The sequence below is a fragment of the Bison bison genome, unplaced genomic scaffold, assembly GCF_000754665.1.
Source record: "Bison bison bison isolate TAMUID 2011002044 unplaced genomic scaffold, Bison_UMD1.0 scf7180017864385, whole genome shotgun sequence".
In the NCBI taxonomy this organism is placed as follows: domain Eukaryota; kingdom Metazoa; phylum Chordata; class Mammalia; order Artiodactyla; family Bovidae; genus Bison; species Bison bison.
Window position 1 is genome coordinate 1,424,346 of NW_011494957.1, and position 14,699 is coordinate 1,439,044.

A 14,699-nucleotide genomic window follows, 5' to 3' on the forward strand; every position below is an offset into this window, starting at 1 on the left:
GAACTGTGGTGTTGGAGAAGACTCTTGAGAGTCCCTTGGACTGCAAGGAGATCCAACCCAGTCCATTCTGAAGGAGATCAGCCCTGGGATTTCTTTGGAAGGAATGATGCTAAAGCTGGAACTTTGGCCACCTCATGCGAAGAGCTGACTCATTGGAAAAGACTCTGATGCTGGGAGGGATTGGGGGCAAGAGGAGAAGCAGACTACAGAGGATGAGATGGCTGGATGGCATCACTGACTCGATGGACGTGAGTCTGAGTGAACTCCGGGAGTTGGTGATGGACAGGGAGGCCTGGCATGCTGGGATTCATGGGGTCCCAAAGAGTCAGACACGAATGAGCAACTGAACTGAACTGAACTGAAATAGTATTCTTGGACTACATCACTTTCTTTTCTGCACACTTTGAAGCCCCGTTCCTAAAATGCACTCCATCCTTCTTTTTCTTCTGGAAACAGTCTGAATTACCCTTCAAGATCCCTGCCTTGATGAAACCTTCCTGACTTTTCCATGCTGCAGGGCTAAATAAATTCTCTCTTATCATACTTACCTTTTGCCCAGCTTAGGTTATTTCCTATTCTCTGACGCCCATAGAGCCACTGCTGCTGCTAAGTCGCTTCAGTCGTGTCCGACTCTGTGCGACCCCATAGATGGCAGCCCACCAGGCTCCCCCGTCCCTGGGATTCTCCAGGCAAGAACACTGGAGTGGGTTGCCATTTCCTTCTCCAATGCATGAAAGTGACACATAGAGCCACACATGGGCTTTATTCATTTTTGTATTCTCATAGTAAAAAGCTTTGCCAACAAAGGAGATCCTCAATAGCTTTATAAAGTAAAAACCTGTGAACTGATTTCAACTGTTAGATTACATTCCCTTTAACTCTCTTTTTGTAATTCATCAGGGGACTTTTGCCATTATTATCCTATCCTGTGAAGTACAAGTTAATTCTCCTTGTACTACTATCTATAGTTGGCCTACAAGCTTTTTTTTTCCCTTGAACTTCAATTTTGGTGATGCTTATTCAATTTATAAGAACACTTATTCTATAAATCTTGTTCCAGATGAACATACATTATCTTTAAACACTTCTTCATAGAATTAATTCCTTACATATTCATGGAATGATAAATTTTTTCAAAGCACTTTTTATAATACACTTTACCCTCACACTAACTCTGAAATATATGTAAGCAATGTAGTATGCTCTTTCAGCATTTGAAGTTAAAGTGAAATGTTCACCATGAACTAGGAAAACAGGAAGTTCAAAAAAATCTTTGCAATGCCCACCTAAATCCTCAGGAGGGAAGGTCCACCAGGTACTCTTGCCTAGGCATCATTCTCCAATGATAGGGGCTAAAGATTTGCCCCATTCCACTTTTAAGCTTCTAGAATCCCTAGTACTTAATTGAAAAACAGGTCCAGACAGGTTGCATTAACCTGAATTAATGCCAAAGTAGTAATCCAAGTCTTTTGATTTCCAGTGTAAGAACCCACTTTGCTTAATTACATTCAACTTTATAAATGCTGCTATCATCATCCAGCAATACAAAGATGCTTCACAAATCTGTCTTCACAAACATTTAGAAATGAAAACTCCTGTGCCTTTTTCTCAAAAAAAAAAAAAAAAAAGCTATATGTGATGGTCAAAAGTTTTTCCATTAATGCTGTGGAGTTAGTTACAATGGGTAATTTTAAAATACCCAAGTATAATGATTTAAATCAGAGTGCATAAGAAAGTCAGTAATCCATAAATCAATGCATGACACTGCATTATGTCTCACTTTTAAGCCAATGCTGTGTACTCTAGTGTTTGATGCGTTTCGGGAAATACATACAACATAGATGAGATGGGAAACAAAGATTTTAGCATCCTGATCCACTAACAATAAATCCAGTACAAATTAATGAAAAACAAAAAAACAATACCAGAGACTTAAATTGAGGATCTCAAGTTGGTAATAATAGGATGAAATAAACACCCGCCATAAGAATAAAAGGCATTAGCTCAGGAACAGGTGAAAACAGCAGAGCTTCTCTCTGTTTTCCCTGTATTTCCAACCACTTTCTAAGAATTTTGATGTGGTCACAAGAGTACAGCCACCCATGAAAATACAGGTACAACCAATGCTTTCTCCTTAGGGCACTCCATAACCATTGGTAAGAATACAACCCATTACTATTTAGGATTACAAAACACACGCTCTAGCTATGTGTCTTTGGAAAGACTGGATCATTTGTGGGGAGTTCGATGTCTATTTTTCCCCACATACTACTCTCAACAATGGTTCCAAATGGTTCTCTTCCATTTCTGCTCTCCTAAGGAAGAGAAATTAATCTCTTCTCTTTCAGGGGGACTATGTTTTCTGTATTCCTTCTCCAAATATGACTCTGTCTATATATTTTTTTCTTTTTTTTTTTTAAGAGGACTAGATTTTTTTTTTTCCTGCTAATGCATTAGGTTTGTTTTAAAGTTTTAAGTCCATAAATATACTTGCACTACAAATATCTGTATAAGCAAACTGGGGAATGAGGCTGGAGATTAGAGGAATAAGATGTTGAGGCTTTTATTATTTGAAATTATCTCACTTTTATTCAAAAAATAGGAAAAAGTTCTGATAATTATGGGAAGTGTGTGTTTGCCGCTCAGTCCTGTCCGACTCTTTGAGACCCCATGGCTTCTCTGTCCATGGAATTCTCCAGGCAAGAATATTGAAATGGGTTGCCATTCCCTTCTCCAGGGGCTCTTCCCCACCCAGGGAACTATGGAAAAGGAAGCTGAAATAACTGATGTGACTTCCCACCCCACTGTCCTGAGCCTCTTCTAAGTGCTTCCTAACTTGAGTTTCTAAGCGACAGGAAGAAAAACGGTGCAACGGAAACAAAACCAGCAAAAACTTATTTCCAAATCTCCAAGTGAGAGCAGGTAAGGAAGTTCTGAGAAAGGGCGCTGGATTCATTTGGTAGAGGGGGTGGGGGGGGGAGTAAGAAAGTCAAAAGCGCAGAGTGTGTGTTGTGGTGGGGGATTCCCTGGAAGGCTGGGGATTAGGGGAGAAGGAAAGGGCGAACTCACCCCCCAGCCAGTTGTTGGAGATGTTCTGGAGCATAGTGACCGGGATGCAGAAGAAGGCGATGAGCAGGTCGCTGAGCGCCAGGGAGCAGATGAAGATGTTGGTGACAGTGCGCATGGTCTTGCTGCGGGTCACCACGTAGACCACCAACGAGTTGCCAAAGAGTGCCAGGGCGAAGATGAGCACGCCGGTGAGCACGAAGGCCAGCTTGGCGCGCCCGGGCAGCTCTGGGGTGTAGACGAGCGGCCGCAGCCCGTAGAGCGAGATGAACTGCTCCCGCGTCAGGTTGTGGTCCCGCAGCAGCCGGGAGAACTGCTCCGGAGTGATGTTGAGCGATTGCATGCTGCGTGCGCCCCGAGCGCCATCCACCTCCGGGGCGCGGACTCCCGCGCAGATGGGCGCGGGCTCCTGGAGGACCGGCCCTGCGGCCGCCTGACGCCCCTGGAAGCCTCGGCAGCTTCTGCTCTGCGTTCCGGCGCGCGGGAGGGCTCCCGCCAGCACCTCGGGAGGTTCGGGGGAGGGAAAACAGTGCAGGGCTTTAACTCATAATCGAGAGCCAAAGCGAGGGAGATTATCCCATTAACCAAAAATGTTCCTAGTTCAAAGTTCTCTTCTCTGAGACCAGGCGCTGTGGCCGTCCGGAATGCCGGAGCGGCAGTCCCCGCGCCTTTCGCTCCCAAGCCACGCGGTGAGGATGCCGCACCGGCTCCGGAGCGGCGGAGGGCGGGGCGGGAGCTCGGCTGCTCGCCGCTCACTCGCGGCTTCAGCTCGGGGACCCCGCCTCCGCACCCTTCCGGCGGGACTGGCAAACTCCTCACTGCTCCCCAGTCTCTGGAGCGCAGATCCTGTCTGGCGCCCCAGGTCCTGCGTCTGTGTAAAACTGAGTACTGCGGTTTTCCACAGTCTCACGGTTTCTCCTCTTATGAGGTAATAGGGCTACAGCCAGCCAAGGCAAAATGAGATTTATTTTTAATTGTTCTCCTGTATTAAAAAATAATTACAGCTCCTAGGAAATCACAGATAGTACAGAGAGGTCTCCTGTATCCTGCACCTGGTTTCTCCAATTGATTACATCTTGTTTAGCTATAGTACAATACAAAACCAGGAATTTGATATGTGTGTGATATATTGTGTGTGTAGGTCTATGTCATTTTATACCAAGTGTAGATGCCTGTGACCACCACCAAAACCAAGACAGAAAACTCTTCTCTCACCACAAAGATTTACATAAAGCTATCCCTTTAGAGTCACACCCAGTACTCCCCCTACCTCTAACCCCTGCTGATCACTAATTATTATCCGGCTCTGAATTTTGGCAGGTTGTATAAACAATCATACAGTATATAATCTTTTGATACTGATTTTTTTCCCCACTCAGCATAATGCTCTTAAAATTCATCCAAGTTTTTAGGTGTATCAGTAGTTGCATTTTTACTGCTGAGGATATATCACAGTTTAACCAGTCACCCATAATAAGATATTTTGGTTGTTTCCAGTTTGGGGCTATTACAAATAAAGCTGTTATGAAGAGCCAGGTATAGATTTTTGTATGAATGTTTTCATTTCTCTGAGAAATGACAAAAAGTTTGCTTGTCCAGTCTGGGCTTTCCTGGTGGCTCAAATGGTAAAGAATTTGCATGCAATGCAGGAGACCCAGGTTTGATCCCTGGGTCAGGAAAATCACCCACTCCAGTATTTTGGCCTGGAGAATTCCATGGACAGAGGAGCCTGGCTGGCTACAGTCCATGGGATTGCAGAGTCACACACAACTGAGCCACTAACACTTCTCTTCACTTTGCTTGTCCAGTCTATGGTTTGTATATTTAGGTTTTTAAGAAATTGCCAAGGAGTACATCAAAGCTGTATATTATCACCCTGCTTATTTAACTTATATGCTGCTGCTGCTGCTGCTAAGTCACCTCAGTCATGTCCAACTCTGTGCGACCCCCTAGATGGCAGCCCACCAGGCTCTGCCATCCCTGGGATTCTCCAGGCAAGAATACTGGAGTGGGTTGCCATTTCCTTTTCCAATGCATGAAAGTGAGTACATCATATGCAATGCCTGGCTGGATGAATCACAAGCTGGAGTCAAGACTGCCGAGAGAAATATCAATAACCTCAGATATGCAAATGACACCACCCATATGGCAAAAAAACGAAGAAGAACTAATGAGCCTCTTGATGAAAGTGAAAGAGGAGAGTGAAAAAGTTGGCTTAAAACTCAACATTCAGAAAACTAAGATCATGGCATCCGGTCCCATCACTCCACTGTAAATAGATAGGGAAACAGTGGAAACAGTAGCTGACTTTATTTTCTTGGGCTCCATAATCACTGTGGATGGTGCCTGCAGCCATGAAATTGAGATGCTTGCTCCTTGAAAGAAAAGTTATGACCAACCTAGACAGCATATTAAAAAGCAGAGACATTACCTTGCCAACAAAGGTCATCTAGTCAAAGCTATGTTTTTTCCAGCAGTCATGTACAGATGTGAAAGCTGGACAATACAAAAGGCTGAGCCCAAGGAAATGATGCTTTCAAACTGTGGTGCTGGGGGACTCTTGGGACTCCCTTGGACAGCAAGGAGATCAAATCAGTCAATCCTAAAGGAAATCAGTCCTGAATATTCATTGGAAGGACTGATGCTAAAGCTGAAGCTCCAATACTTGGGCCACCTGATGCGAAGAACTGACTCATTGGAAAAAACTTTGATGCTGGGAAAGATTGAAGTCAGGAAGAGAGGGGGATGACAGAGGATGAGATGGTTGGATGGCATCACTGACTTGATGGGTATGAGTTTGAGCAAGCTCTGGAAGTTGGTGATGGACAGGGAAGCCTGGTGTGCTGCAAAGTCCAAGCCTTCCCAGGCTGGTTGCACAGTTGGACACAGCTAAGCGACTGAGCAACAACAAGAAATTGTCAAACTACTTTTTGGAATAGTTGTACATTTTAACTTTCCACCATCTACATATAGAATCTCAGTTTCTCCACATCCTTGGTATTGTCATTACTTTTATTTTAGCTGTTTTAATAAGTGTTCAGTGATATCTCATTGAGTCTTAATTTGCATTCCTCTAATAGCAAATAATATTGAATATCTTCTCATGTGTTTATTTGCCATCCCAGTATCTTCTTCAGTGAAATGTTTTTTTTAAAATATATTTACCCATTTTCTAATTGAACTCTTTGGTCTATTTGCTGTTAAGTTTAGAAAGTTTACTTTTACTTTGTATAAAGTGAAAGTAAAGTGAAGTCAGTCATGTCCGACTCTTTGCGACCCCATGGGCTGTAGCCCACCAGGCTCCTCCATCCATGGAATTTTCTAGACAAGAGTACTGGAGTGCTAGATGTTAATTCTTTGTCAAATAAATGGCTTGTAAATCTTTCCTTCTGTTTGTACCCTGTTATTTATCCCCTTTACAGTTTCTCATGGATCAAAGTTTTCATTTTTAAATTTTTTATTGGAGTACATTTGCTTTACAATGGTGTGTTAGTTTCTGCTGTACAATGAAGCGAATTGGCTCTATGTGTACATATATACCTTCCTTCTCAAAGGTTTTAATTTTGATGAGGTCCCATTTATCCTTTTTTAATTTTATTAGTTATACCCTTGACGTCCAGTCTAAGAACGCTTCACCAGATTCCCTGTCCCTAGGCTTTTCTCCTGTGTCCTTTTTTTCTAAGAGTTCTGTGGTTTTACATCTGACATTTTGAGCTCTCTATTCTGTTCCACCGACTGAAGTGTCTCTTTGTCCTCCAATCCCTGACAGTCATGAATACTGCAGCTATGTAAGTCTTGAAACCAAGTAGGGTGATTTCTGGCACTTTCTTCTTTTACAAAAGAATTTTAGATGTTATAGGACTTGTGCCTATTTGTATAAATTTTATGATATATTTATGTGTCTCTACAAAATGCCTTTCTAGGATTTTGATAGGAATTGAGATCTCTACTATGAATAAATCTGTGAATAGAGTAGGTCTCGTTGTATATTTGGGTCTTCTCTGATTTCTTTCATCAGCATTTTGCAGTTTTCAGCATATAAGACCTGCATATATTTTGTTAGATTTGCACTTAAGCTATTTTTAAGCATCTGTGTGTGGTATTGTAGTTCTAATTTTCAGTTCCATGTGTTCATTGCTAGTAGATGGAAATGCAATTATTTCATATGTTGATCTTGAAACCTATGATGCTACTGAATTTACTTGTTAGTTTTAGGCAGTTTGTTGTTGTTGATTTCTTGGGATTTTCTACATTGACAATCATGTCATTTGAAAAGAGAGTCATACAGAGGATGAGATGGTTGGATGGCATCACTGACTTCCATAAGTCAGGAAGAGAAGAACAAATATAGTATATTAATGCATATAGGTTGAGTCTAGAAAAATGGTATAGATGATCTATTTGCAAAGCAAAAACAGAGACACAGATGTAAAGCATTAGTCACAATAGGCAAAAAGTGGAAACAACCTAAGTGTCTATCAATGGATAAATATATATAAAAAATGTGGTATTATATGTGTGTGTATATATATACACACATATATAAGTATATACGTGTGTATATAAATATATGTGTATATATATAATGGGATATTATTCAGCCTTAAAAGAGAAGGAAATTCTAACATGCGCTACAGCATGAATTAACCTTGGGACATTATGCTAAGTGAAATAAACCAGTCACAAAAAGACAAATGCTGTATGGTTCCACTTATCTGAGGTACCTAGGGTAGTCAAATTCACTGAGATAGAAAGTAGAATGGTGGCTGCTAGGTGTTAAGTGTTGGAGCAGATGGAGAGTTGTTGGGGTATATCAAGCATCTCTGTCTTGCAAACTGTAAAGAATTCTGGAGATTGGTTGCACAATGAAATGGATGTACTATACTACTAAACTGCACACTGCACACTTAAAAATGGTTAAGATAGTAAATTGTATGGTTTGTGTATTTAACCAGTATTTTTTTAAAGGGAGTGAAAGCATTAATAATAACATCATTTGAACTACACATTGCATTATTTTATTTTTATAACAACTGTATGAGGCAGGTGCTTTTATTATTCTCATTTTATAAATGAAAAAGGGAGGCATAGGCAATATTTATGAAACTCACTCAAGTTCACACAGCTCAAAACTGTTAGTTTCTTAGAATTCCAGGAAGTAAGGTTCTTAAGCCCATGCTGTCTTTACTATCCAGCAAAAATCTATTAAACTTACCAGGACAAAACAAAAAGAAGGAGAGGCAGGGAATGGAGGCATGGGGTTGGTAATGAAGAAAGACAAGCAGGCACTTATACCAGTGAATCTAGATTATAAGAAGCTACAGCAACTGAGTAGAATATTTAGCTACCAGCTTCCTAACAAGAAGGGAGTCAGTCTTCATTACTCAAAAGAGAGAAGAAGCATACCTGTATGTCAGAAGAGACCAGGCTTTTTCTGACTCTGAACTGCAGCAGGAACTGACCACACCAGCCTTTATAGAAAAAACATGAAAGTACATGCTGATATGTCTTCAGCAGTACTGGACATTCGGCATGTCACCATTCATAGGACAAACGATGCCGGCTGATGGCATAATTCGAGTCATAGCCCATAAAATGATGTGTATGGAAAGCCAGAGTAATAAAATGCAGGCATGCTGCTTTCTGGCGATTTGACTGGGTAAGAGAAAGCTTAGGGAATGTATTGCTATTCACATCTCATAAACTACCAGCCCTGAATATTAATTGTATTTGTCAGGCTTTGGACAGGAGCTGCATATAGGAAATGGCTCTAAATTGAGATAAATGAGGTAATTTCTGCTATTGATTGAAAAGTGACCCATGTGCTGTGGACACAGCATATCTACCAGTTAGTGGATTTGTTAGGAAAGTTAAAGGATCAGCTGCACTGTCCTACTATTCAAGTGGACCCCTCTGATTCTGCATGCGGTCATCAACAGACTGTAGAGCTGGAAAGCATGTTTGTTGTTGTTCAGTCACTAAATCATGTCTGACTTTGCGATCCCATGGACTGCAGCACGCCAGGCTTCCCTGTCCTTTACTATCTCCCGGAGTTTGCTCAGATTCATGTCCATTAACTCAGTGATGCCATCCAACCATTTCATCCCCTGTTGTCCCTTCTCCTCCTGCCTTCAATCTTTCCCAGCATCAGGATCTTTTCCAAAGAGTCAATTTTTTGCATCAAGTGGCCAAAGTATTGGAGCTTCAGCTTTAGCATCAGTCCTTCCAATAAATATTCAGGACTGATTTTCTTTAGGATTGACTGCTTTGATCTCCTTGCTGTCCAAGGGACTCTCAAGGGTCTTCTCTAACACCACAGTTTGAAAGCATCAATTCTTTGGTGCTCAGCCTTCTTTATGGTGCAACTCACACATCTGTACATGACTACTGGAAAAAAACCATAGCTTTGACTATATAGACCTTTGTCAGCAAAGTGATGTCTCTGCTTTTTAATACACTGTCTATGAGGAGGACTAACTTAACCCATGGGGCTGAAGAACTGCCACTGAGAATCTTTAGAAAATAAAAAAACCAGTAAAAATAGTGTGGACTAGACGTGGGTAAATTCTCCATTTCCCCAAGAAGGAAAACAGTGATTTTTAAACCATAAATTTAAGGTGAGCTCCAGTAAAACTATAGAGTAATTTAATAAAAGGAAGGAGATTATCAACACAGGCTTTTATTAAGAACAAGGTTTGTCAAAGTACTACATTTTATTAGGTGCTGCTAGACTAGCAGTTGCTAGACACAACTTTATTTTCTTGGGCTCCAAAATCACTGCAGATGGTGATTGCAGCCATGAAATTGAAAGACACTTGCTCCTTGGAAGAAAACTATTACAAACCTAGAGAGCATATTAAAAAGCAGAGACATTACTTTGCCAAGAAAGGTCCATATAGTCAAAGCTGTGGTTTTTCCAGTGGTCATGTACAGATGTGAGAGTCGGACTGTAAAGAAAGCTGAGTGCTGAAGAATTGATGCTTTTGAACTGTGGTGTTGGAGAAGACTCTTGAGAGTCCCTTGGACTGCAAGGAGATCCAATCAGTCCATCCTAAAGGAAATCAACACTAACTATTCATTGGAAGGGCTGACACTGAAGCTGAATCTCTAATACTTTGGTCACCTGATGTGAAGAACTGACTCATTGGAAAAGACCCTGATGCTGGGAAAGATTGAAGGCAGGGAGAGAAGGGTGAAATGGTTGAATGGCATCACTGACTCAATGGACATGAATTTGGGCAAGCTCTGGGAGTTGGTAATGGACAGGGAGGCCTGGGGTGTTCCATGGGGTCACAAAGAGTCGAACACGATGAGTGTCTGAACTGAGACTAGCAGTAGAACACAGTGGTCAGGGGAGCCCCTTCTCATCCCGCACTCCCAGCTCTGTCACTCACTAACTGCAGAACCCAGTTGAATTTGTTAACCTGTCTAAGCCTCAGTTTCCTTATTCATAACCAGGGGATATAATACCTACTTAATGGTTCTATTGTGAGCAATAAGCAAAATAGTTTACATAAATTGTTTAGTACAGTGCCTAACAAAAAAGTGGTTGATAAACATTAGTCATTGTGATTTTCTTCTGTCAAAATAAAAAAGCAAGCGTAGGTTTAAAATAATGTTATGAGTTTATTTGAAACCCTCAGGAATTGTTTTCATTTTTATTAAAAATTTTCTCGTTGTCCCTAATGGAAGTCACTGGAGATTAACTTTATCTACTTCACAGTCACCTAAAGTTCATACAAATGTCATTTACCGACTTGACTAATAAGAGAATACAGGCATGGGCTACACTGTTGGCTCAGATGGTAAAGAATTCTCGAGAAATGCAGGAAACCCAGATTTGATCCCTGGGTCAGGAAGATTCCCTGGAGAAGGGAATGGCAATCCGCTCCAGTATTCTTGCCTGGAGAATTCCATGGACAGAGGAGCCTGGCGGGCTAATGGTCCATGATGTTACAAAGAGTCAGACATGACTGAGTGACTAACACACACACACACACACACACACACACACACACTGAACATAAGAATGTAGCCAAATGTTAGAAAAGTCTCAGTGTCCTTCTAGGGGACTTATACACTTAAGTTTTAACCTCCCTAATGTTTAGCTGACTTGTCTCCAAGTTACTTTTAATGAGACTAAGGTTTTACACAACATATTGCTGAAGGAATAAGGTATGATTCAATTTAATGTATGCAATAGTGTGTGGGCATAGTAAATGAGAGATGATAAAGGGTTAGCAGTGATGGTATAAGCACAGATGTTATTTAGTTTATTTTGATTGGAAGTATTTTCTGTTTTTTCTACAATTAGTGTATATAAAAATGGGAGAAATATTTTGAATTTTAATATAGTGATGAGGAATGTCAAAATCTAAAATTTTTATAATTGGATGAGAACACGCTTGGAATGTGTTAGTTCAAATTTTATAGCCAATTTGGCTTAGTGGATATAAATCATAGCCTCCAGGCTTAGGACAAAGTTGTAAACACATTTCAGAATATCCATTTATTTATTCATCAAACTCACATTATCCCCAAGATATGCCACATGCTGTGTTATATGTGAGTAATAAAATGATAAGTTAGATAGAGATTAATTCTTGGTGGCAGAGCTTCTTGCCCTTCCTGGAAAAGAACTGAAGCCTAAATTTTCCCGTCAGAAGTTCTCATGTTTGAAAGCGGATTAGAATCATCTGAGGAGCCTTTCATAGTGCCAATGCCGGGCCCCACCTGTAGAGACTGTAGTTTAATTGAAGGGATTCAGGTAACTCTAATATGCAGCCAGAGCCTGAGGAATGGGTATTGAAATTGATGGTTGAGGGATATGAGGAGGGACTTGCAGAGACAGAAAGAAGGAGGAGTCTGGGTGGAGACTGGTCAGTGATGGATGCAGATGAGGGATGCAGGGGGCACGGGAAAACATGATGCCCAGTGAAGCCCCCAGAAGCTACTGCACACCTCCTTACAGGTATGCCCCATGTACATGTGCTTTTTAAATGTTTTATGAAAAATGACCTGGCCCCTTTAAATAAAGGGAAATCTGTGCCAGCCATATTGAGACAGGTGGGGACAACTGCTAGAAGCCAGTGACACAGTTCAGTAAAAACAAAATTCTGTGTGCATATGAATACTTTATCATACCCCCCAGCTCCCATGGAGAGAAAGCTGCCACACTTCAGTTCAAATGGCATGTGGGGTGGGTCAGGCTAGAAAAGACCAATAAGCAGAGACTCCATAGAACCCCAAGGACAGAGGAGGTCACTGGACAAGTCTCCACAGGTGTTGACAATAAAGGAGAGACCATCCAAGGAGACAGGCACATGGATTCCCAGAGGCCTGGCAGAGTCATAAGGCCACAACAGCAGACCATGGGCATCAGTGAGATGTGGCAGCATGTGGCCAGCCCAGGCTGGGGCTGACATTTGGGGCTTAAACTACAGATGCCAGAGGGAAGAAAGAGAGTAAGAAAGGGTGGCTATCTCAGGTCAGGGCCAGCCTCAGAGGCTGGAATGTGAGTGTGGAGAAGAGAAAAGTAGAGACATAATGCTGAGGGTGGACTAAAAGGCAGACGATAACCAACAGCTATGTATGTGCCCACTTTAAGAGGGACTCAGCACTGTCCCAGAGTTCTGGCTCAGGGCCCACGTCAGGCTTAGCTGGTGGCAGCTGCAGGACCTCCATGGCCTCTGTGAGCAAACCTCACAGGCCACCGTGAAGCAGAGTGGAGCTAGACCCGAGGAGAAGGGAGCAGCCAGAGAGCCCCTTTCCTGGGGTCTGAGGTTGGAGGAGCACCTCTCTCCTGCAGGCTGCACAACAGAGAAAGGGAAGTTCTGCCTGGAGCCGGCAGGCCCCAGAGCTGCTTGCTTCTGTGCTGAACTTGGGTGTCAGTAACTCTGAGAGAGGGTAAACCAGGAATGTCGGGAAGGCAGTTACCAGGGGTAAGAATTCCTGCAGCACAGGAGAGGGCTCCCAGGGAGGACTTTAAGTAATCTGGGATGATGGTACTGCAGGTAAGAGCAAAAGAGGCGTGCTTGTTCACTTGTTTGGGGAGAGGAGAGTCACATTATTTGTTTATTTTTTTCCCTACTGCATTGCCTAGGTGGGGAAACCAAGGTCTGGGAACAGTGGAGGGTCTCATCTAGGCCTGGAACCCTGCTGCATGCACATTCACAAGCATTATAGGTATCCCCATTTTGTAGAGGAGAAAACCGAGGCTCAGAGAGGTGAAGGAGCCCAGATAAAGCCAATGGCAGAGCTGGGATTTGACTCCAGACCTGACTTAACTGCAAGGCCCATTCTTTCTTTCACTTTATAATTTATATGTTTTTAACTAAAAAGGTAAAAGGTTCAGAACTTTTTAAAGAGAATGAAAGGGAAGACAATTACATGAAGATTTTCATAGGAACGTGCATTGTCAATGTTAACAAATGGTTTTAAGCTAACATTCCTGGTACACGGTATATGGCTTAATTTGTTATATAACATTCCAAAAGAGGTTTGTCTGAGTAAAACAATTAAAAATAGATCAAGCAGTTACTAATAAGAACTGGCATTTAAGAAGTATTCTTGAGCTTCCCTGGTGGCTCAGATGGTAAAGCGTCTGCCTGCAGTGCAGGAGACCCGGGTTTGATCCCTGGGTTGGGAATATCCCCTGGAGAACGAAATGGCAATCCACTCCAGTACTCTTGCCTGGAAAATTCCATGGACGGAGGAGCCTGGTAGGCTACAGTCCATGGGGTCGCGAAGAGTCGAACAGGACTGAGCGACTTCACTTTCACTTTGTTTCTTTCTTTGTCATCAGTGTATTTCTTTATATAAAGCACTTAAAAGTGTGCCTCAGAGTGCCTGACACCACCGCTGTAACTACTATTAAATGTTTGTTTTCAAAGTCTATTTAAAAACATAAACATTTAACAGACAGAATAATGGTTATGAGTCAAACTGCTGCTGCTGCTGCTAAGTCACTTCAGTCATGTCCGACTCTGTGTGACCCCATAGACGGCAGCCCACCAGGCTCCCCGTCCCTGGGATTCTCCAGGCTGGAACACTGGAGTAATGGGTTGCTATTTCCTTCTCCAATGCATGAAAGTGAAAAGTGAAAATGCAGTTGTTCAGCCGTGTCTGACTCTTAGCAACTCCATGGACTGCAGCCTACCAGGCTCCTCCATCCATGGGATTTTCCAGGCAAGAGTACTGGAGTGGGGTGCAATTGCCTTCTCTGATAAGCCAAACTAATGGAATAAAAATTATGACTGCTACTTACAATGTAAGTTACTTTGGACAAGTCTCTTAATTTCTGTCTCTTTTTCCCATCGATTGTAACATGCAGATGATAATACCATAGGGTTGTAGTGAAGATTAGGTGTGTTTATATTCATAAAGGTTTACAGCAGTGCCCAGTACATTAGCAGGCACAATATCCCAATGTGTGCTATTCAGTTCAGTTCAATCACTCAGTCGGGTCCGACTCTGCGACCCCGTGAATCCCAGCACGCCAGGCCTCCCTGTCCATCACCAACTCCCCGGGTTCACTCAAACTCATGTCCATCAAGTCGGTGATGCCATTCAGCCATCTCATCCTCTGTCATCCCCTTCTCCTCCTGCCCCCAATCCCTCCCAGCATCAGGGTC

At 42.4% G+C, this 14,699-nt stretch overlaps 1 protein-coding gene across 1 annotated transcript in view; it reads right to left on the reverse strand.

The window, feature by feature from the left end:
• Positions 1–3,764, reverse strand: part of QRFPR (pyroglutamylated RFamide peptide receptor) — a 60,938-nt gene extending 57,174 nt beyond the window's left edge. The window contains exon 1 of the mRNA XM_010858327.1: positions 3,070–3,764. Coding sequence (XP_010856629.1) covers positions 3,070–3,409 — 340 coding nt within the window. The 5' untranslated portion in view covers positions 3,410–3,764. The remainder of the gene's footprint in view (positions 1–3,069) is intronic.
• Positions 3,765–14,699: the final 10,935 nt, after the last annotated feature.